The sequence below is a fragment of the Aquarana catesbeiana genome, linkage group LG02 (genome assembly GCF_042186555.1).
Source record: "Aquarana catesbeiana isolate 2022-GZ linkage group LG02, ASM4218655v1, whole genome shotgun sequence".
Taxonomy (NCBI): Eukaryota; Metazoa; Chordata; class Amphibia; order Anura; family Ranidae; genus Aquarana; species Aquarana catesbeiana.
Genome location: NC_133325.1, coordinates 49,794,734 through 49,819,079, shown reverse-complemented (window position 1 = coordinate 49,819,079; position 24,346 = coordinate 49,794,734). Strand labels below are relative to the sequence as shown.

The following is a 24,346-nucleotide window of genomic DNA, read 5'->3' as shown; positions in this document are numbered from 1 at the left end:
CATGGGTACCCCCCAGTCCATTACCAGTCCCTTTGGGTCTTGTATGGATATTAAGGGGAACCCCGCACCCAAATTAAAATAAGGAAAGGTGTGGGGCCACCAGGCCCTATATACTCTGAACAGCAGTATACAGGCGGTGCAAACAAGACAGGGACTGTAGGTTTGTTGTTAAGTAGAATCTGTTTGTAATTTTGAACATTTTTAACGTGTTTAGCTCCAGCCAAAAAATCTTTTCTAAGCTTTTTGGAAAACATAGGGAAGGGTTATCACCCCTGTGACATTTGTTTTGCTGTCTTTCCTCCTCTTCAGAAGATTTCACCTCACTTTTTTGTCCCAATGAAAAATGTTTTTTGAAAATTTGGGGTTTTTTGTGGAACAAGGATTGGAAAGCATCAGTGGAAAGGAGAACTTGTTTTCCCATATTAACTCTTACAGGAGAGAATTTCCCTTCCTAGGGGTAGATTTCATCTCACTTCCTGTTGTCTCCTTCCGTTTGCAAGTAGGAGTCGTTTGTAAGTTAGATGTTTGAAAGTAGGGTCCTGCCCTATATACTCAGCAGAAATTTGGGCCTTAGGTGTTGCTGTGGCCACAACACTGTAAGCCCTCACAGGGCCCTGCTGTGAAATATTAGATCAAGAATTGTAATTACATGCCCCTGTTGAACAGCAGCTGAAAAATTAGGCCTTAGGCACTGGTGCTGGTGCCACAACACTGCAACCCCTCACAGACACTCTAGTTGGAACGCAGGAACGAGCCCTGCTGCAAATTATTGCTTCAAAAATTGTAATTACACGCCCCTGTTAGACAGGGGCAGAAAAATTGGGCCTTAGGCACTGGTGCTGGTGCCACAACACTGCAACCCCTCACAGACACTCTAGTTGGAACGCAGGAACGAGCCCTGCTGCAAATGATTGCTTCAAAAATTGTAATTACACGCCCCTGTTAGACAGGGGCAGAAAAATTGGGCCTTAGGCACTGGTGGTGGCGCCCAGAACCAAAAATGTTCTTACAAGCTATCAGCGTGATGATTGAGGAGGAAGAGGATAATTACTCAGGGATAGTCACTCAGCATCAGCATAGGCAGTCTTTGAAGGGATCTGAGATTTCAAAAAAAATTATTCGGTTACATCAGCATCAGGTGCTTGGTAGCTGGTGGTGATCCAAGACTCATTCATTTTTATGAAGGTCAGCCGATCGACCGAGTCGGTGGACAGACGCACCCTGTGATCGGTTACCACGCCTCCAGCAGCACTGAATGTGCGTTCCGAAAGAACGCTGGATGCAGGACAGGCCAGTAGCTCAATTGCATACTGTGCAAGCTCTGGCCAGTGATCCATCCTCAAGACCCAGTAACCCAGAGGATTTTCGGTGGGAAAGGTGTCCAAGTCTGATCTTGCCCCTAGGTATTCCTGCACCATGTAAAACAGACGCTGGCGATGGTTGCTGGAACCGATCATACCTTGGGGCTGCGGACCAAAAAATTGTCTGAACGCATCGGTCAGACGGCCACCTTCTCCACCGCTCCTTCTTTGACTGACCGAAGCCTCAGCAACACGTTGTCCAGAAACAGGAGTTTGTAACCTCCCAGTCTCTGGGAACGCGTTGCACAGACCTTTCTGCAAGGCCTCCCGAAGATGTTTCATCCTCTGCTCCCTCTGCGATGGCAAGATAAGGTCCGCAACCTTACCCTTGTAACGTGGATCAAGGAGGGTTGCCAGCCAGTATTGGTCCTTCTCCTTGATACCACGAATACGAGGATCCTTACGCAGGCTTTGCAGGATCAGGGAGGCCATGCAGCGTAGGTTTGCTGAGGCATTCGGTCCGGAGTCCTCTGGGTCACTAAGAACGACATGGTCCGCAGCCACCTCCTCCCAGCCACGTACAAGTCCATGTGTTTCTTGGGACTGATCCCTTAAAGACTGCTGCTGATGCTGAGTGCCAGGCTCCACCTCCATACTGACACAATCTTCCTCCTCCTCCTCTTCCTCCTCGTCCTCTTCCTGTGTGATCGGCGGGCACGCAGGAACACTGTCTGGATAAAGGGGGCCTTGAGAGCTAAGGAAGTCCTCCTCTTCCTGCCTCTGTTCTGCCTCAAGTGCCCTGTCCATTATTCCACGCAGCGTGTGCTCCAACAGGTGGACAAGGGGGACAGTGTCACTGATGCATGCACTGTCACTGCTCACCATCCTCGTGGCCTCCTCGAATGGTGACAGGACAGTGCATGCATCCCTGATCATGGCCCACTGGCGTGGGGAAAAAAAACCAAGCTCCCCTGACCCTGTCCTGGTGCCATAGTCGCACAGGTACTCATTGATGGCCCTCTGCTGCGTGTGCAGCCGCTGCAGCATGGCCAACGTTGAGTTCCACCTGGTGGGCATGTCACAGATTAGGCGGTTCTTGGGCAGGTTAAACTCCTTTTGGAGGTCCGTCAGCCGAGCACTGGCATTATATGACCGGCGGAAATGCACACAGACTTTCCTGGCCTGCCTCAGGACATCCTGTAAGCCCGGGTACCTGCCCAAGAACCGCTGCACCACCAAGTTAAGGACGTGAGCCAAACAGGGCACATGGGTCATTTGTCCCTGTCGGAGGGCAGAGAGGAGGTTGGTGCCATTGTCGCAAACCACCATTCCTGCCTTAAGTTGGCGTGGCGTCAACCACCTCTGAACCTGCCCCTGCAGAGCTGACAGAACCTCTGCCCCAGTGTGGCTCCTGTCCCCCAAGCACACCAGCTCAAGCACCGCATGGCATCTTTTGGCCTGCGTACTTGCGTAGCCCCTTGAACGCCTACGGAGCACCGCTGGTTCCGAGGAAGAGGCCATGGAGGAAGAAGAAGAGGAGGGGGTGGAGGAGAGAGGTGTGTCACAATCAGCATTTTGGAGGCGTGGTGGCGGAACAACCTCCAACACTACTGCACCTTGTCCTGCATCCTTCCCAGCTGCCAGCAGAGTCACCCAATGCGCCGTGAAACTTAGGTAACGTCCCTGTCCATGCCTGCTGGACCATGAGTCAGCGGTAATATGCACCTTACCGCTGACCGCCCTGTCCAGCGAGGCATGGACATTGCCTTCCACATGCCGGTAGAGAGCCGGAATCGCCTTCCGTGAGAAAAAGTGGCGTTTGGGTACCTGCCACTGAGGAACCGCACATTCCACAAACTCACGGAAGGGGGCAGAGTCTACCAACTGAAAAGGCAGCAGTTGAAGTGCTAGCAATTTTGCCAAGCTAGCATTCAACCGCTGGGCATGTGGATGGCTGGGAGCAAACTTCTTTCGGCGGTGCAGCAGCTGGGGCAGGGAAATTTGCCTGGTACAATCTGACGTCGGTGTACCAAAAGCAGATTGCCCACAAGTACTTGGCTGTGACACACCTAATTCTACACCTTCATTCCTCTCACTGTAGGTCTCAGAGAGGACTGAAGGTCTAGTGGGGTTGGAAATCTCAGCTGATGAGGAGCAAGGAGAGATCCTCTTTGTTCTTTGGTGTGGGTCTTTTAGATACGCTTGCCAACGAACTGCATGGCAGGTCAACATATGTCTGGTCAAGCATGTGGTACCCAAGCGGGAGATATTTTGGCCACGCGAGATACGCTTGAGACATATGTTGCAAATAGCAGCGGTGCGATCTGATGCACTCGTCTCAAAAAAGGCCCACACCAAAGAACTTTTTGAATAACGCGCAGAGACTGCAGCGCCCTGCACATGTGGAGCTTTGGGGTGTGATGCAGTCAATGTGCTGCCCTTAGGCTGGCCCCTGGAGGGCATCCTGCCTCGTTGGTGATGTGCTGCCGCCTCCTCCTCCTCCTCCTCCTCCTCCTCCTCCTCCTCTCTCCTATCAGGCACCCACGTTGAGTCAGTGACCTCATCATCCCCTCCCTCCTCATCACTGGAGCAAACCTGGCAGTATGCTGCAGCAGGGGGAGCATGACTGCCAGATTGCTGTCCTTCTTGGGCACCCCCTCTGTCCGCGCTCATGTTACTGCCTTCATCGAGCTCAGTATCGTCATCAGAGCCTTCCAAACGCTGGGCATCCTCCTGGAGCATGTACCCAACACTGTGGTCAAACAGTTCGAGGGAATCCTCATGAGGACATGGTGGAGCTAGGGAAGGAGTCACTGATGACATTGAGCTGAGGGAAGAGGCCGCTGCTTTGCCAGACAAAGCACCCTGGGCATGGGTGAGAGAGGATGAGGAGGATGAGGACGGCTTGGTCATCCACTCGACCAAGTCTTCCGCATGTTGCGGCTCAACATGGCCAGCTGCCGAAAAAAAGGCCAAGCGTGTCCCATGGCCACGTGCTGATGAGGATGCACCGTCTCCACGACCAGCACTAGACACAGAGCCTGCTTGCCCTCTCTTATTGGCTTGTGACTGTCTGCCTCTCCTTCTTGGCCTTCCAGACATACTAATGGCCTGTAGCTGCACTAAGCTGGGATAGAACACCTGTAATTTTCTTCAAGTAGCTTTATATACTGTAACCAGACAAGCCTGCCTGTCAGTAGGAAGATAACAGGAACGGATCTAGCTGTACACTGTGAGCAGGACGCACTGTACTAAATGTAAATAGTCTAGCTGCCTGACCGTGGTACTAATAGGATCAAATAGAACACCTGTAATTTTCTTCAGGTAGCTTTATATACTGTAACCAGACAAGCCTGCCTGTCAGTAGGAAGATAACAGGAACGGATCTAGCTGAACACTGTGAGCAGGACACACTGTACTAAATGTAAATAGTCTAGCTGCCTGACCGTGGTACTAATAGGATCAAATAGAACACCTGTAATTTTCTTCAGGTAGCTTTATATACTGTAACCAGACAAGCCTGCCGGTCAGTAGGAATTTAACAGGAACGGATCTAGCTGAACACTGTGAGCAGGACACACTGTACTAAATGTAAATAGTCTAGCTGCCTGACCGTGGTACTAATAGGATCAAATAGAACACCTGTAATTTTCTTCAGGTAGCTTTATATACTGTAACCAGACAAGCCTGCCGGTCAGTAGGAATTTAACAGGAACGGATCTAGCTGAACACTGTGAGCAGGACACACTGTACTAAATGTAAATAGTCTAGCTGCCTGACCGTGGTACTAATAGGATCAAATAGAACACCTGTAATTTTCTTCAGGTAGCTTTATATACTGTAACCAGACAAGCCTGCCGGTCAGTAGGAATTTAACAGGAACGGATCTAGCTGAACACTGTGAGCAGGACACACTGTACTAAATGTAAATAGTCTAGCTGCCTGACCGTGGTACTAATAGGATCAAATAGAACACCTGTAATTTTCTTCAGGTAGCTTTATATACTGTAACCAGACAAGCCTGCCGGTCAGTAGGAATTTAACAGGAACGGATCTAGCTGAACACTGTGAGCAGGACGCACTGCACTAAATGTAAATAGCAGGAACGGATCTAGCTGAACACTGTGAGCAGGACGCACTGCACTAAATGTAAATAGTCTAGAAGATAACAGGAACGGATCTAGCTGAACACTGTGAGCAGGACGCACTGCATTAAATGTAAATAGTCTAGATAGAAGATAACAGGAACGGATCTAGCTAAACTGAATACAGTGTATATATATATATGCAACACCTGGGATGCATATATATACACAATACACTGTAAGTGCAGCTAACTGACTGACTGTTCTGCCTAATCTATCTAACTCAAATCAAATGACACTGTCTCTCTCTCTCTCTATCTCTCAGCACACCGGAACACACACTACACAGGGCCGCCGTGCAGGCGGCCTTATATAGTGTGGGGTGTGTACTAAATGCCCTGAGCCGTAATTGGCCAAAGCCACCCTGGCTTTGGCCAATTACAGCTCTCTCTACTGACAGCGCTGTGATTGGCCAAGCATGCGGGTCATAGTGCATGCTTGGCCAATCATCAGCCAGCAATGCACTGCGATGCCGCAGTGAATTATGGGCCGTGACGCGCCACACGAATTTAGCGCGAACGGCCCATAACGTTCGCAATTCGGCGAACGATCGAACAGCCGATGTTCGAGTCGAACATGGGTTCGACTCGAACACGAAGCTCATCCCTAATATTCATCCAAATAAAGGTCAAATCTATCTTTCTATCAGATATTAACATTCCTCTGGATATGCTTTATGGTGGAAAGAAACACTTTTTCCCAGCTGGGGAGAGGATTAATGGGTCTAGTAGAGGTTACAGCTTCTTTGACCCAACATCAGTAGAGTAGCAGTTTGTTTCAAATCTCGAAAAGGTTTCTAAACTGTGGCTGGGGGACAGATGCGCCCCTTTGCTTGCTTTTATCTGACCCTTGGGGCACTATTTCATCCACTACTACCATCAATGGGCACAATTTTTCCCGATGGAGAGGTGTCTACCTACCATATAGTGACCATATAATGTACCACATTTAAAAGAATATAATCATTGTATTCCTTGGGTTTGATTCACCAAAGACAAATGGACCGTTCACCATACAAGGGAATTTATGCTTTGCAAGGGAATATTCTCCTAGAGCCTACTGAATGCGATGATTTCCACTATCCAATCAAGTGCAAGCAAAGAACACTGATTTTTACATTTTTCTTGCACGTGATTGGGTATTCCTTGCAAAGTGCAATTTCACCTCATTCACTACTCTCTGGGAAAAAATGCCTTTGTCATTAGTTTATCAACCACATTACTTGAAACTAAGACATAAAGCTCAAGATATATTAAGTAGTTCCTCAACAGTTGCATCCTCTAAACATCTTTTCACTGATTCTGTCATGTTATATAAAAAAAATACAAAGGATTATTCCCTTTAACATCGAGTAAGGGCATCGCTTTGCCCCACTGCGTTTTGGGCAAAGCGCAGCTAACCACAGTTTTCGTGTGGGTTTTCCCATTAGCTTATATTATGTCCCGCAGTTTGTGTCCACTTTCTGAAAAGGGACCGCAGGACATAATTGAAGTCTATGTGATAGCGCAGCTAACCTACACAAAAACCACGTGTTAGCTGCACTTTAGCCAGTTGAGTGTGAGGCTTCCCTATGTCTAGTTTATTTATTTTTGAAAACATTTAAATAACATTGCACTCCCTACAGAGGTTTTGCTTAATATTTACCATGCTGTATGCGAGTCATTTGCGTTTTACTGATTAAAATATTGCAACCAGGGCAGTTCTCCTTCCAAAGACTCTTTTTAAATGTGGCGTTAATCTATGACAGGCTGATCATCAATGCGTCGTACATCTGGAGGTGGCACAAAAGGACGGGTGAAATCCCCATGACTAAAGCTGGGGGAGCTTGTGCTAATTGTTGTAGCATTCTGCGAACATCTGTTTCACATGAATGCTCAGCACATGGAAGAAGAGCAGATGTTCTTGCGTAATGCAATCACATGTCTTACAGGGGATTTGACATTTTGCTGCAAAATGTAACAAGAAAAACGACATACAATTTTTTTGCTTGTACAGTGTAAAAAAAGCAAACAAAGGCTTATTGAATGCATGTGTAGAAAAAAATAGTAATCCATTTTAGACGGAGGCTGGCCACGAGGTGGCCAAGGACCGGCATGGGGCTTGTTGAAGCTGCCACGATCGGACTACCTATTCTTGGTTGCCTGAGTGTACCTGATTAGTTGACCAGAAAAGGGAGAGGTATATCCTTATGCAGAGGAGAAAGGGAATAAGAGTAGGTTTTCTAACCCTTTCATGCCTAAGCCTTTTTCTGACATTTGTTGCTTACAAGTTAACCGCTTGAGGACCGAGCCTCTTTTTTGAGATGTGTTGTTTACAAAAGTTAAAAACATTTTTTTTGCTAGAAAACTACTTAGAACCCCAAAAACATTATACATTTTTTTTTCTACCACCCTACAGAATAAAACGGCGGTCGTTGCAATATTTTCTGTCACACTGTATTTGCGCAGCGGTCTTACAAGCGCACTTTATTTGGAAAAAATACACTTTTTTGAATTAAAAAATAAGACAACAGTAAAGTTAGCCCAATGTTTTTTTTTTTTTTTTTTTTATATTGTGAAAGATAATGTTATGCTGAGTAAATTGATACCCAACATGTCACGCTTCAAAATTGCGCCCGCTTGTGGAATGGCGACAAACTTATACCCTTAAAAATCTCCATAGGCGACGTTTAAAAAATTCTACAGGTTGCATGTTTTACATAACAGAGGAGGTCTAGGGCTAGAATTGTTGCTCTCGCTTTACCGATTGCGGCGATGCCTCACATGTGTGGTTTGAACAATGTTTTCATATGCGGACGCTACTCACGTATGCGTTCGCTTCTGCCGGCGAGCTCGGCGGGACAGGGTGCATTTAAAAAATAATTTTTTTCTTATTTATTTTACCTTTTCTTTTTTATTTTTACACAGTTTAAAAAAAAAATGTCACTTTTATTCCTATTACAAGTAATGTAAACATCCCTTGTAATAGAAAAAAAAGCATGACAGGACCTCTTAAATATGAGAACTGGGGTCAAAAAGACTTCAGATCTCATATTTACACAAAAATGCAATAATAAAAAAGTTTGTCATTTAAAAACAAAAATAAAAAATAAATGTCCCTTTAAGAACTATGGGCGGAAGTGACATTTTGATGTTGCTTTTGCCCTGCATCATTATGGGGAGGGGTGGGGGTCATCTTCTCCTCACTTGTCTCCATGCTCAGCAAGGGTGAAATTGCGATCACCCCCGCCGCTGCCAATGGCTCCGGTAAGAGGCGGAGGGCACCGGAACGCGGCGGGAGGGGGGCCCTCTCCCGCCGTCGATAAAAGTGATCTTGCCGAGAATCCACCGCAGAGACCACTCTTATCGGAAAGTGGACTGCCGGCCGAAGAAGAGGATACTGAGGTTATGGCAGCTAGCTGCTGCCATAACTACGATATCCCCCTTCAAAGTAAGGATGTATATCGGCGTGCGGCAGTCCGGAAGTGGTTAAAATCTGTAGTTTTTGGTAAATTACCCCCAAACCTTATATATATATATATATATATATATATATATATATATATATATATAAATATTTTTTTTTTTTTAGCAGAGACCCTAGAGAATAAAATGGCGACCGTTGCAATATTTTATGTCACACTGTATTTGCGCAGCGAACTTTCATATACAATTATTTGGGAAAAAAGACACCTTCATTAATAAAAAAAAAACTAAACAGTAAAATTAGCCCATTTTTTTTTTATAATGTGAAAAATGATGTTACGCCAAGTAAATAAATACCTAGCATGTCATGCTTTAAAATTGGGCGCACTCATGGAATGGCGACAAACTACGTTACCTAAAAATCTCCATAGGCGACTCTTATAAGTGTAATGCCGCGTACACACGGTCGGACTTTTTGGGATACTAGGTCCGACGTACTTGCCGCCAGACTTCCGGCGGACTACTGACGGACTTTCAGAATGGACGGACTTGCCTACACACGACCGGACTTTCCGGAATCCGGTCTTCCCGACGGACTTCCGCCGGACTTTCAGAATGAACGGACTTTCCCACACACGGACAAGTCCGTTCATTTTGAACGTGACTCGGGTACGACGGGACTAGAAAAGGAAGTCAATCTCGCCGCTTCTATCAGCGAGATTGAAACCTTGCGAGCCCCGTCGCAGGCATCCCAGGCCCTTAGGTCTGGTATGGAACTTTAAGGGGAACCCCCTACGCCGAAAAACCGGCATGGGGGTCCCCCCAAAATCCATACCAGACCCCGATCCGAGCACGCAGCCCGGCCGGTCAGGAAAGGGGGTGGGGATGAGCGAGCGCCCCCCCTCCTGAACCGTACCAGGCGCATGCCCTCAACATGGGGGGGTGCTTTGGGGGAGGGGGCGCCCTGCAGTGCCCCCCCACCACAAAGCACCTTGTCCCCATGTTGATGAGGACAAGGGCCTCTTCCCGACAACCCTGGCCGTTGGTTGTTGGGGTCTGCGGGCGGGGAGCTTATCGGAATCCGGGAGCCCCCTATAATAAGAGGGCCCCCAGATCCCGGCCCCCCACCCTATGTGAATGAGTATGGGGTACATGGTACCCCTACCCATTCACCTAGGGAAAACGTTTCAATGATAAAACACACTACACAGGTTTTTAAAATAAAAACATCTTCTCCCGGCCAGGGGGGGGGGGCTCCCGGATTCCGATAAGCCCCCCGCCCGCAGACCCCGACAACCAATGGCCAGGGTTGTCGGGAAGAGGTCCTTGTCCTCATCAACATGGGGACAAGGTGCTTTGTGGTGGGGGGGCACCGCAGGGTGCCCCCTCCCCCAAAGCACCCCCCCCATGTTGAGGGCATGCGGCCTGGTACGGTTCAGGAGGGGGGCGCTCGCTCGTCCCCACCCCCTTTCCTGACCGGCCGGGCTGCGTGCTCAGATCGGGGTCTGGTATGGATTTTGGGGGGACCCCCACGCCGGTTTTTCGGCGTAGGGGGTTCCCCTTAAAGTTCCATACCAGACCTAAGGGCCTGGGATGCCCCCCGCGATCGGCGCAATAGGAAAATTTGTTTTTCCTATTGCAGCGAGCACGAGATGCAGTACCCTGCTCCTCCGTTTTATCTGGTCCGTCGGACCAGCATACAGACGAACGGGCCTTCCGTCAGGAACTGAGTCCGGCAGGGTTACGACGTGAAGATTTGAAGCAAGTTTCAAATCTAAAGTACGTCGGATTTCCGACCGAAACGGTCCGTCGGAAGTCCGATGGAGACCACACACGGTCGGATTGTCCATCGGATTTAGTCTGGCGGTGTCCGTCGGACTTTTGTAGGTGAAAAGTCCGACCGTGTGTACGCGGCATAACAGTTACCTGATTAGAGTTACAGAGGAGCTATTTTGCTAGAATTATTGCTCTCACTCTTTAACATGTGTGATTTGAACACTGTTTACATTTGCGGACGCAACCTACATATGCATTTTCTTTGCTCCGTGGTGTGACACACACCCCTCCTGTGTCCCCACTCACCAGATATAATGGATCCCTAGCTTTTCAGTCTAAGGGTCATACAAGCTGAAATCTGACAGGGAATGACGACTCAAAGAGGTCCAATGAAGATCTCCCCCCAGCGTGGTTGTCAACGGTTGAGATATTCACCAATATGAAAAAAAAAGGAACTGATAGTGAAGTTCTGTAAAGCTGGTGTTTATTGCGCAAAAGTTTTGTACTACAAGACACGTGCGTTCCACCGAACCGGAAGTTACGTCACTTGGCCTCGGCACCGGGAATTATGTCAACGTGTTTCTCCTTCTCACAAGGCGTCATCAAGGACCTAATTTCCGGTCAATCAGACTGAGTTTTTATACACAAGGGGAGTCTCCTCCCTCTTGTTTATCCAATACGATTTTTGTAGCGGCAATTTTTCACAGGTTTGGAAACCCCTTAAAGTGGAAGTCCATGTAAAATCTAAAATCCCTGCATCTATAGACACCACGGATCTCACACTAACCTCTCTCCTCTCTATCCCTGTAAAGAAAAGATGAGTATACATACCGTTTTGGAAGCCGATCTGACCCGCTCCGACCTGATCTCCAGCGCCAGAAGCTCTGCAGAGGACACGGTGGACAACGGCTGTGAAATGAATGGGAAATGACGTTACCCATAGAGTTACAATGGGGCTTCCGTTGTTGTCATCTACACCCGCCTACACAGAGAAGCCACATCTGACAGCTCAGCATGGGATCCGGTTGGAGCAGGTCAGATCGACTTCCAAAAAGTTATGTATACTCGTTTTTTCTTTACAGAGATAGAGAGGTTAGTGTTGGATCCCTGGTATCTATAGATGCAGGGATTTAAATTTTTGCATGAACTTCCATTTTTACAATCCATCAAAACAACAATGGCGGCCACATTAGAAAGGTCAAATCAATCCAAAGGACGTCATTGCACAAATATATATCTTAATCACTTTGTGAAAACTTTAAAAGCATTCTTTTATTATAATTGCAATAAACCCCTAATTCAAAAACAAAAAATGATAAAAATAAAAAATGAATTGAATTAAATTTGAATTAAAGATGTTGTTAAATATCTGACCAAATGAGGAATTACTTTACCAATTTGAAAGAAAACAATTCAAGTCCAACTCTATGTTTAACCCAGAAGGACTCATCGTCCCCAAATGATGGATCCACTGTGTTTCGCTTTGGGAAATGGCCTTTTTTAGATTCCCTCCTCTCCAGTGGGCCACTACTATCTATACCACAGAATGTTAAACCATTCGGATCCCTCGCATGATGGAGTCTAAAGTGGTTGGACAAACTGTGGTGTCTATAACCTTTTTTTTTTATTATTCACATGTTCTCGGAGTCTAACCCCCAACTTTCTAGTAGTTCTGCCCACATATTGGAACCCACAAGGACAAGCTAAAAGTTAAGTGACATGCGTGGTCCCACAAGTGATAAACTTTTTTGTCTTATAGGACTTCCCCCGTGATTAAGATGTGAAATGTGTAGTCCTCCTTATCCTAGATTTGGAAGTCCTACAAATCACACTCCTACCACAACCTAAAAATCCCACTTGATCCAAAAAAGTGCAAACTTTTTTTGGGCGGATCCACTACATTTGGGGCTATCAACGTGGAAAGAAGTTCTGGACAGCCGCACTGTTTGTAGTGTGAAACGCGTAAGCTCTTTTATCCACTCTACTGTGGCACATATTTTGATGAGTCTTCGAATAAAAGGCAAAAACTTTCTCGGAGTGCGGCTGTCCAGAACTTCTTAATACGTTGATTGCTATATGCATTGCCAGCACCTGAGCTTCTAAGCTGGAGGAGAGGCTTCCTACTTTCGTTTGACCTACCTGGAGAGGTGATGCCCCTTTCCATATCTTGATCCTGGACTTTGTACATTTGGGCTAGTTTTAAACGTAATTTGGGAGGCTTGGTATAAATGAATTGCGGCCTATCAGGTAATATTTTCTTTAATTCTACATCTTTTAATAATATTGGCCAATGCTTTATAATGATTTTCTTTGTCTGTTTATGCTGGCGAGTGAACCATGTCATGAAGGCAACTCCAAAATCCTTTCTGCTAGTCTCCTTCTTTTTAAATAGATCCTCTCTCCTCATATCTCCAACCATTTTCTTAGTTTTCTCTAGATCTTTAGAATTATATCCTTTTTCACACAACCTGTCTATTAAAATATCAGCCTGTACATCATAATCATCTTTCCTATCACAATTGCAATTTACTCTCATCAGTTGACTTTTAGGAATGGCACCCAACCATCTGAGATGATGGCAACTTCCCAGTGGGATATATCCATTCCTGTCCATCCTTGAAGTAAGTTTTAGTGACCTATGGTTAGCCTTAAAAACTACAAGATCCAAAAAATTAATACATTGCTGATCAATTGTTCCTAAGAAAGAAATGCCATACTGGTTGTTCCCAATCTCTCCAAGGAATTGTCAAAATGAATCCTGTGATCCTGCCCAGATGATAATGATATCATCTATGTATCTCTTATAAAATTCATACATTATCAAAAACTGCTTCCTTCTCCCAGTGGCTCATGAACAGATTGGCCACCGAGGGGGCATATTTAGCCCCCATGGCCACACCTTTCTTCTGTCTGAAAAAAATCTTCTCATGCCAGATGAAAATTGTGGCTCATGGCCAGATCTAGAGACTGGATCAAAAAATATTTTTGCTTCCTTTTGATGTTAGGCCCATTCCACTGTTTCTGTTGCATGTTGCTGTTGGATATTGATATATAAATAATTGACGTCAATACTGGCCAAGATGCACTCACCATCAACCTCAATTCCCTGTAAAAGTTCCATCATTGGCTTGTTTGGTTGTATTTCAAAATCAATGGTGGCCCCGTCGCATCACAAAACGCACACAATTTCAGATTTTTGAAAGAAAATTAGTTTGGAATTTCACCCATATTTGGCCTGTGTTAGTCTGTCCGCTTATGCCCTGGTTTCAGGTCTGTCTGACCTTGTCTATTCTTGCCCTGGATTGCTACCAAAAACTAAAACGTGTGTCTACATACAGAGTGCAGAGGTCAGAAGTTTGTAATGTTCAGGGTCTGAAGTTGGTAATGCACAGAGCACAGGGGTTATGCGTGTCTGTAATGTACATATTACAGGGGACAAGTGTATGAATTATAAATATTTCAGAGGCAGTGCGGGGACAAGGTCACCTAACGCCCCAGGGCGAAGATGCCAAACCGCGTCCCCCAAAATATATGCGATTGTGTGTCAGCAAAAATCCCCTCCTCCCAAAAAAAGTTCACGCACTAATCTTCGCACTTGTCCCTAAGCATAAATTTCCCTTTGCAAGCCACAATTCTCTCCAAGTAAAAAATCTCCCTCTTCCAGTACAACTCTCCCCTCCCAGCTCAAACTATCTCCCACCCAAAATCATCCCTCCTGGCACAAATGCTCTACCCCTCGAATTTCCCCTCTAAGCATAAATCCTCCATCCCCCTCCAAATCCCTCTGTCCCAAATCATCCCCAAATCCCCTCTCCTAACATTAGTTCCCCCCATATTTCCCCTTTAAGCACAAATGCCCCCAAACCCCCTTCCTAACAAATACCACCCTCCTAGTACAAATCCCCCCAAATCTCCACTGTGTCCAGGGCAGCCGCACTTACTGCCCACCCCTTGCCCGACCCTGTGCAGAGGTTTGTATATAATGTACTTAGTGCAGAGGTCAGGAATTCTTCCGGACTTCCCATTAATCTCTATATTCCTGGTGTTCTGCATTCTGTACCCATCTCTACCAGTATGCCTATATGCATACAGAGCCATGAGCTGCTTTTAACGCCTTGATTGCCATTGCATGTAGGACAGGTCATTGGCAGTCATAGGGTTAAACCACATTAATAAAAGAGGGCTTAATATCAGAGAGCAAATATAAAGAGGGGTTAGTATCAGATGGTTGATATGAAGAGGGTTAGAATCAGGGGCACACATAAAGAGGGTTAATATCAAAGGGTGCATATAAAGAGCATTTAGAATCAGAAGGTGCATATAAAGAGGGGTTAGTATTGGGGACCACATACACTATATTGTCAAAAGTATTGGGACGCCTGCCTTTACATGCACATGGCATCCCAGTCTTAGTCCGTAAGGTTCAATATTGAGTTGGCCCACCCTTTGCAGCTATAACAGCTTCGACTCTTCTAGGAAGGCTGTCCACAAGGTTTAGGAGTGTGTCTATGGGAATGTTTGGCCATTCTTACAGAAGCGCATTTGTGAAGTCAGGCACTGATGTTGGACGAGAAGGCCTGGCTCGCAGTCTCTGCTCTAATTCATCCCAAAGGTGTTCTATCGGGTTGAGGTCAGGACTCTGTGCAGGCCAGTCAAGTTCCTCCAACCTAAACTCACTCATCCATGTCTTTATGGACCTTGCTTTGTGCACTGATCCAAATCATTTGGTGGAGGGGGGATTATGGTGTGGGGTTGTGTTTCAGGGGTTGGGCTTGGCCCCTTAGTTCCAGTGAAGGGAACTCTTAAGGCGTCAGCAGACCAAGACATTTTAGACAATTTCATGCTCCCAACTTTGTGGGAACAGTGTGGGGATGACCCCTTCCTGTTCCAGCATGACTGCGCACCAGTGTACAAAGCAAGGTCCATAAAGACATGGATGAGCGAGTTTGGGGTGGAGGAACTTGACTGACCTGCATAGAGTCCTGACCTCAACCCGTTAAAACACCTTTGGGATGAATTAGAGCGGAGACTGTGAGCCAGGCCTTCTCGTCCAACATCAGCACCTGACCTTACAAATGTGCCTCTGGAAGAATGGTCAAACATTCCCATAGACACACTCCTAAACCTTGTGGACAACCTTCCTAGAAGAGTTGAAGCTGTTATAGCTGCAAAGGGTGGGCCAACTCAATATTAAACCCTACGGACTAAGACTGGGATGCCATTAAAGTTCATGTGCGTGTAAAGGCAGATGTCCCAATACTTATACTTTACTTAATATAATGGTATATGATGGCTCTGCCATAAATACACTCAGAAGAGTTAAAGCGGAGTTCCACCCAAAAAAAAATTGAACTTCCGCTTTTTGGAATCCCCCCCCCTCCGGTTCAGGGGTGAGGGGGGAGCAGATACCTGTCTAATCCAGGTATTTGCTCCCACTTCCGGGCATAGATAGCCGCAGTATCCGCGGATATCTATGCCATATCTGGCCCCTCCTCCGCCCCCCCCCACTGTCTTCTGGGAGACACACAGGTCCCAGAAGACAGCAGGGACCAGTGGGTTCACGCAGCGCGACTCGCGCATGCCCAGTAGGGAACCAGGCTGTGAAGCCACAAGGTTTCACTTCCTGATTCCCTTACCGAAGATAGTGGCACCTCCACCCGAGAGCCAAGGGACAGAACGGCTTTGGGTGCCGACATCGCGGGTGCCCTGGACAGGTAAGTGTCCATATTTTAAAAGTCAGCAGCTGCAGTATTTGTGGATGCTGACTCTTAAAAAAAAAATTGGGCGGAACTCCGCTTTAAAGGGGTTGTAAAGAGTTCGTGTCAGTGACCGGATCCCATAGCCCCCCTGTTTTACTTACCTGAACCCTTGAACTTGTCCCATGGGGATGCGCTGTCTCTCTGCTAGGGGGTTTTCGGCTGTTGATTGGATAGATTGAAAGCAGTGCTGCCATTGGCCCCCGCTGCTGTCAATCAAATCCAATGATTTGGGGCCGAATCCTGCATTCGCCGTCTATGGACGCCGAATACTGGACTCGGGAGCGCACCCGCAAGGTCTCCCCCCCGGGATAGTGCTTCTCCCAGGGGGTTCTCAGCTGTTGATTGGATAGATTGATAGTAGTGCTGCCATTGGCTCCCCTGCTGTCAATCAAATACAATGACGGGGCCCCTTGGGGGCGGGGCCAAGTCCTGCATTCGGCGTCTATGGACGCCGAATGCTGAACTCGGAAGCACGCCCGCAAGGTCTACCCCCACGGGATAGCGCTTCTCCCAGGGGGTTATCAGATGTGGGGAGGAGCCAAGAGAGCTGCCGAGGGACCCCAGAAAATGAGGTTCGGGGCCACTCTGTGCAAAACGAGCTGCACAATGACATGTTTGTTATTTAAAAAAAAAAAAATATGAACCATTTAGTGTCACTTTAAAGTATATCAGGTTGTCACTTTGCAAAGTCAATGTTTGTAAAAAGAAAAGTAAACCTGCGGTCACTCTCAATACCCAATAATGACGGAGGAGGAAGTTAAAACAGCAGGAATATGGCTAGAACATTAGATCGATTGAAGCTTATTTACTAAATGAGCAGTCTTAATAAATCAACTCCATTAGGTTTACACCTCATACACTTAAACCATGTGACGCGAGGCACACAAAGTCCTTCCCTTCATACAAGTCCTATTTTCCCAGCTCAGTGTTGGAGGTATGCCCCTTTCCACTAGGAATTTCTCCCAGTTGGCTTGGAATCCTGTGATGGATTTAAGTGTTACTTTGTGTTCCAAGCTAAAATATTAATTGCTGTACTTTGTGTTGTGGGGGGAACATGGGTTGGCTGAGATTACAGCACATAAAACACATTCCCCCCGGTCAGTGTCTTCCTTGGGTCTTTGAAGTTCTTCGATGGAGTTGGCCCCATGGGAGCAGATGCTGGGAGAGAAGCAGCGGTGGCTGAGGAATGGTAAACATTTCCATTAGAACAAAAAAAAAACTTCAAATTCCAACAGCAACACTTCCTAATCTACTCTCTGGAGAGATGATTGTGCACTTTCACAGGGATTTAGAATTGCTAGAAGAAGCTGTTAAGGTGGAGATTATGAATGGTGGTGACTAGCAGAATTATTTTTACATTATTTAGATATATACAAAGTTTAACATGTGCTTGTGCTTTGCTCATGCAGAGCAAAGCAACAGGTTACCTTTAAAGCCCAATTGAACTTTCAAGTTTAAGTTAGCTAAATACAATTTAGGTGCAATAAAGCACAATTTGTTTTCTTTAACTGCTTCCAGCCCAGCCTATAATAGAATGACGACCGAGCAGGAGCGTTGCCATCCTAAGTGAACCTCATATGAGGTTCTCCCAGGGTTGCGCCTCATGCTTGTCCCACAGGCTGCTCTCTGGCACAGTCTGTCACTGGCTGTGTCCATCAGACACAGCAGATGATAAATCAGTGTACGGGGCTGCTGCTGGTGCCATGTGATTGCTGTGACCACAGCAGATCACATGGCAATTTTGCACACAATGAATGGCTTCCATTCATACCATTCATTGTTTTGAGTTCTGTGATTGGTCACAACGATCATGTGCTATAGACAGGGCCAATCACAGCGCATCTGTACCATGTGTTAGCTGTGGCCAATCACCATCCTTCTTTAGCAAGGCAGTGGTCGTCTTGGAGGTGTGTTTGGGGTCGTTATCATGTTGGAATACTGCCCTGCGACCCAGTCTCTGAAGGGAGGGGATCATGCTCTGCTTCAGTATGTCACAGTACATGTTGGCATTCATGGTTCCCTCAATGAACTGTAGCTCCCCAGTGCTGGCACTCATGCAGCCCCAGACCATGACACTCCCACCACCATGCTTGACTGTAGGCAAGACACACCTGTCTTTGTACTTCTCACCTGGTTACCGCCACACACGCTTGGCACCATTTGAACCAAATAATTTTATCTTGGTCTCATCAGACCACAGGACATGGTTCCAGTAATCCATGTCCTTAGTCTGCTTGTCTTCAGCAAACTGTTTGCAGGCTTTCTTGTGCATCATCTTTAGAAGAGGCTTCCTTCTGGGATGACAGCCATGCAGACCAATTTGATGCAGTGTGCGGTGTATGGTCTGAGCACTGACAGGCTGACCCCCCACCCCTTCAACCTCTGCAGAAATGCTGGCAGCGCTCATATGTCTATTTCCCAAAGACAACCTCTGGATATGACACTGAGCATGTGCACTCAACTTCTTTGGTTGACCATGGCGAGGCCTGTTCTGAGTGGAACCTGTCCTGGTAAACTGCTGTATGGTCTTGACCACCGTGCTGCAGCTCAGTTTCAGGGTCTTGGCAATCTTATTATAGCCTAGACCATCTTTATGTAGAGCAACAATTCTTTTTTTCAGATCCTAAGAGAAGTTCTTTGCCATGAGGTGCCATGTTGAAGTGACCAGTATGAGAGAGTGAGAGCGATGACACCAAATTTAAGACACCTGCTCCCCATTCACACCTGAGACCCTGTAACCCTAACGAGTCACATGAAATCTGGGAGGAAAATGGCTGATTGGGCCCAGTTTGGACATTTTCACTTAGGGGTGTACTCACTTTTGTTGCCAGCGGTTTAGACATTAATGGCTGTGTGTTGAGTTATTTTGAGGGGACAGCAAATTTACACTGTTATACAAGCTGTACACTCACTACTTTACATTGTAGCAAAGTGTAATTTCTTCAGTGTTGTCACATGAAAAGATAGAATAAAATATTTACAAAAATGTGAGGGTTGTACTCACTTTTGTGAGATACTGTATATGTACAGTACTCATAAAGTCCCAGGTAGTTTCTCTTTTTTTGTGGAATTACATAGTTACATAGGTATTATTATTATTATTATTATTATTATACAGGATTTATATACAGTTTGCACAGAGCTTTACAAGGTTAGGGCAAACATTACAGTTACAATACAATTCCATACAGGAAGAATCAGAAGGCTTGAAAAATTACACAAGTAAAACCTCCTTTCATAGAATTCTAGACCCACAGTTAATCCAGAGCAAGCCTAAAAATGCCTATGAAGCCTGATCCAATATGCAATATAATTGGGTTGATTTACTAAAGACAAATAGCTGGTGCAATTTGCTAAGTGCAGTTGCACTCTGCAGGAGCAGTTGCTCCACATGGGTACTCTTGGGTGGGTACTCTTTGATTGGGTACTTTGTGCAAAGTGAAACTTTACCTCATTTACTAAGCTCTGGAGCAAATGCACGTGCAGAGTGCAACTACCCTTTGTAAAGTGCACCATCTATTTGCCTTTAGTAAATCAACCCCAAGGACTCATCTATGGCCAACCAGAGTGGCAGGTGCACTTTAAGGCCTTTCCGGTGAATTCTGACAACCTTTCAGCGTGTTTAATCAGATCTCTTTCCCAGAAGTCATGCCGTCGTTTTTTTTCGAGGTTCTCAAAGTTAATCAGGCGTGACGGCTTTTTGGCATTTGTTTTCCATGTCCAAGTAAATATCTCTTCCACGAAAAAACGCACTTCATAATTTCTCAGGTCCTGGTGGATGGCTGAATTGTTCTGCTACTATAAAAAGCTGCAGCATGCTGTGAAGCCGAACTTCCCAGAGGAAAAACTCCCCTCTCTTCCAGATTCTTGCAGGAACTTGGCACCGGCCAAGCGTATTGTTATCTGCCCCGACTTTCTCCGCTCGGAGATTCTCATCGAGAGGTCGCCGCAGATATGAATGGATATGTTCTGCCCAGCTTCTCCCCTGCTCACGTCAAACTTACTGCAAGATGAGCTTAAAGGGGTTGGGACGACTTCTGTCATTAAAATATTACTATTAAAATAAAGGCTTGCCAGTACAACTGCGTACATGCTAGGGAAAAAGAATAAAAAAAAATATTTAGCTTTTTCCAAGATGTTCTTCTGTGGAATGGAGCCAAGTCTGAATCGCAAAAGCTGCAAGACGTTCACTGCAACTTTGATTCCCTCATTTATTTCCACTTGCCGATCAGCGATGAACCCCTACATGGCTAGACTTCAAGTGGTCATACAATCAGTGGCGGCTGGTGAAATTCTTTTTTTTTTGGGGGGGGGGGCAGAAAGCAGTATGCCAACCCCTCCCCCCCCGTTTGTCGGTCGTTAGCACTTACCCCATCACCGGCTACTTTCCCCTGCTTGGCGGTGGCTTCCCATTCTCCTGCTCTCCATCACCGATGGCTTCCCCTCCTCGGCGGCCTCCCATTCTCCTGCTCTCCATCACCGACGGCTTACCCTGCTTGGCGGCCTCCCATTCTACTGCTCTCCATCACCGATGGCTTCCCCTGATCAGCGGCCTCCCATTCTCCTGCTCTCCATCACCAATGGCTTCCCCTGCTCGGTGGCCTCCCGTTCTACTGCTCTCCATCACCGACGGCTTCCCCTGCTCGGCGGCCTCCCATTCTCCTGCTCTCCATCACCGATGGCTTCCCCTGATCAGTGGCCTCCCATTCTCCTGCTCTCCATCACCGATGGCTTCCCCTGCTCGGTGGTCTCCCGTTCTACTGCTCTCCATCACCGACGGCTTCCCCTGCTTGGCGGTCTCCCATTCTACTGCTCTCCATCACCAGCGGCTTCCCCCGCTCGGTGGCCTCCCATTCTACTGCTCTCCATCACCGACGGCTTCCCCTGCATGGCGGCCTCCCGTTCTCCTGCTCTCCATCACCGACGGCTTCCCCTGCTCGGCGGCCTCCCGTTCTACTGCTCTCCATCACCAGCGGCTTCCCCTGCTCGGTGGCCTCCCATTCTACTGCTCTCCATCACCGACGGCTTCCCCTGATCGGCGGCCTCACATTCTCCTGCTCTCCATCACCGATGGCTTCCCCTGCTCGGTGGCCTCCCATTCTACTGCTCTCCATCACCGACGGCTTCCCCTGCTCGGCGGCCTCCCGTTCTACTGCTCTCCATCACCAGCGGCTTCCCCTGCTCGGTGGCCTCCCATTCTACTGCTCTCCATCACCGACGGCTTCCCCTGATCGGCGGCCTCACATTCTCCTGCTCTCCATCACCGATGGCTTCCCCTGCTCGGCGGCCTCCCATTCTACTGCTCTCTATCACCAACGGCTTTCCCTGCTCGGTGGCCTCCCATTCTCCTGCTCTCCATCACCGACGACTTCCCCTGCTCGGCGGTCATCGAGAGTCTTCTCTTTCCGGCCAATCGGAAAACGGGTCTCACACCCGCTTCTGATTGGCCGGATTGAGGATCAGTGTTTCAACAGCATTTTCAAAAATCAAAAGCATTCAAACACACCGATTTTGATGTGATCAAATGCTTTTAAGTGCAGAGGAGGGATTTGAGGTCTTATAGACCCCCAGATCTCTCCATAAAGAGGACCTGTCACATGCCTGTTGCTGTCATAAGGGATGTTTACATTCCTTGTGACAGCAATAAAAATGATCAAAAAACATTTAAAGCGACGGCGTAAAAAAAAAAAAATTAAAGTGCCCCTGTTGCCTGTGATTGCGCGCAAAGGCCAACGCACGCGCCCGTCCCGAACACATGCAAACAGCCATCATGTGAGGCATCACTGCGAACGTCAGAGCATTGGCAGTAATTCTAGCACCAGACCTCGTGTGTATATCTAAAGTGGTAACCTGTAAAGGCTTTTAAAGCGTCGCCTATGGATATTAAAATGTACGTGATTTGTAACCGTGGCATGGGCGTGAGCAATTTTCAAAGCATTTACTCAGCGTAACATCATCTTTTATATTTTACTAAAAAAATGGTTTATGTATTGTGTTTTTTTTGCATTAAAATTTAAAAAAAACTGCATTTTTTCCAAAAAAAGAAAATATTCTATAGGGCTTCTGCTTAATTAAAAAAAAAAAAAAAAAAAAATATATATATATATATATATATATATATATATATATATATATATATATATATATATATATATATATATATATATATATATATATATATATATATATATATAATGTTTGGGGGTTCTAACTCGTTTTCTCACAAAAAAATACTGATTTTACATGTAAACAAAAAAGTGTCAGAAAAAGGCCTGGAGCTCAAGTGGATATCTACTACAATGAACTGACTCTCTATTTACACCTGTTTAGCTTTAGATGCCCAGTGCATTTCCAATTATTTTAACCCCTTGACCTCCGGAAGATTTACCCCGCCCCCCCCCTTTTATGAACAGGCTATTTTTTGCATTACAGTATTAATAACAAGCTGTATACTAAAGCGTTTGTTACCCCAACACTTCATATTCCTGATATGTGCTTGTAGGAGAAAGTATCCTGTTCTCTTTGTATTGCTTCCTTTATGTGAAATCCCTGGTATTCCTGCCAGTCCACTTGCTTTCCTATTAAATACTGGCCACACTAAGCAGGAAAGCACAGCATGGTCAGTTCTCTTGCTATGCTGGGAACTCGGCCTGCTCTCCTCCAATGATGACACTTGTCCTGACAACCCCCCCCCCCCCCTGCACAGCCATTCACTGGGAAGCTCAGTGTACTGCTGCTTGTCCTCCCCAAGCTCTAAGGCTGGATTCACACCTACCCTGTTTCCCCGAAAATAAGACCTAGCGTGATTGTCGGTGATGGCTGCAATATAAGCCCTACCCCCCAAATAAGCTCTAGTTAAAGTCCCTGTAGGTCTTATTTTCAGGGTAGGGATTATTTTCGGGGAAACAGGGTTGGGCTTATTTGGGGGGGTAGGTCTTATATTGCAGCCATCACTGACAATCACGCTAGGTCTTATTTTCAGGGAAACAGGGTATGCATTTTTAGTGCTTTTTGCATTTTGCAGATTTGCACTACAGAACGTGTTCCATAGGAAACCATGTAGTACAAATTTGCGAAATGCAAAAAGCACTAAAAATACATAGGTGTGAATCCAGCCTTATGCAGCAGAGAAGAGAGGGAATGTGATAACTTATAAAAAAAAGGGGGAAAAAATGGTATTTACATTTTTTTTCTTTTATATCTATACACAAATGTTTTGCTTTTCACTTCTTTTTTTTTTTTTAAAACTGAATGGCTTGTTTTACAAGGTGATCATTTACAATCACTTTAAGTTCTAAGTAGCGCTGCCTATGGAAACTATAGAAACATTTTTTTTTTTCCCTTTAGACTGAAGGCCCTCGTTAATTTATTAACCCTACCTGAGAACTTTTTTTTTTTTATAATTTATGTGGAATAATAGTATTAGTATTAATAGTGAACAGGTTTCAGTATCAGATCCCAAGCCCTTGTTACAATAGCACATTTATATTCTATTCATAATTCAGTAACCAGTCAGTTTCTATGCTATATAACTGTCCCCCTGAGGGAAAGCGATATAAATGATAGTGCGCCCTGGAATAAATCACACAAACAGATAGTATGTGCAACGAATTTCCCACTGTGCTGACATTGAACTGAGTGAAGCATGGTTTATATTATCAATCTCATCACAGAAACTCTAGTCAATAAAAAGGATTAAAAAAAAAATGTATATCAAAGTGCAAAAATCTCTTTTTTCAGGAGCAGACAGATTTAGGTCCTGTACAGAATGCATGATTCACTCTAAACTGTAAGACCCTCTTACATTAATCAATTTACAATTATTAATTAAAATAATAATTATAATAATAATAATAATTATAATAATCATCATTATAAGGATATATAATACTACTACTAATTTTAATAATAATATATTCTTCACATAAAAAAGCATTAAATGTATTATTAAATGTTAAAAT

At 45.9% G+C, this 24,346-nt stretch overlaps 1 protein-coding gene across 2 annotated transcripts in view; it reads right to left on the bottom strand.

Moving 5' to 3' along the window:
• Positions 1–24,346, bottom strand: part of LRRC32 (leucine rich repeat containing 32) — a 77,722-nt gene that overhangs the window by 11,156 nt on the left and 42,220 nt on the right. Inside the window, exon 3 of one of the 2 annotated variants that reach the window (XM_073612864.1) lies at positions 11,458–11,535. The exons of the other annotated variant lie outside the window; for it this stretch is intronic. Within the exon in view, the coding sequence (XP_073468965.1) occupies positions 11,458–11,535 (78 nt within the window). The remainder of the gene's footprint in view (positions 1–11,457; positions 11,536–24,346) is intronic. 2 annotated transcript variants of the gene reach the window in all.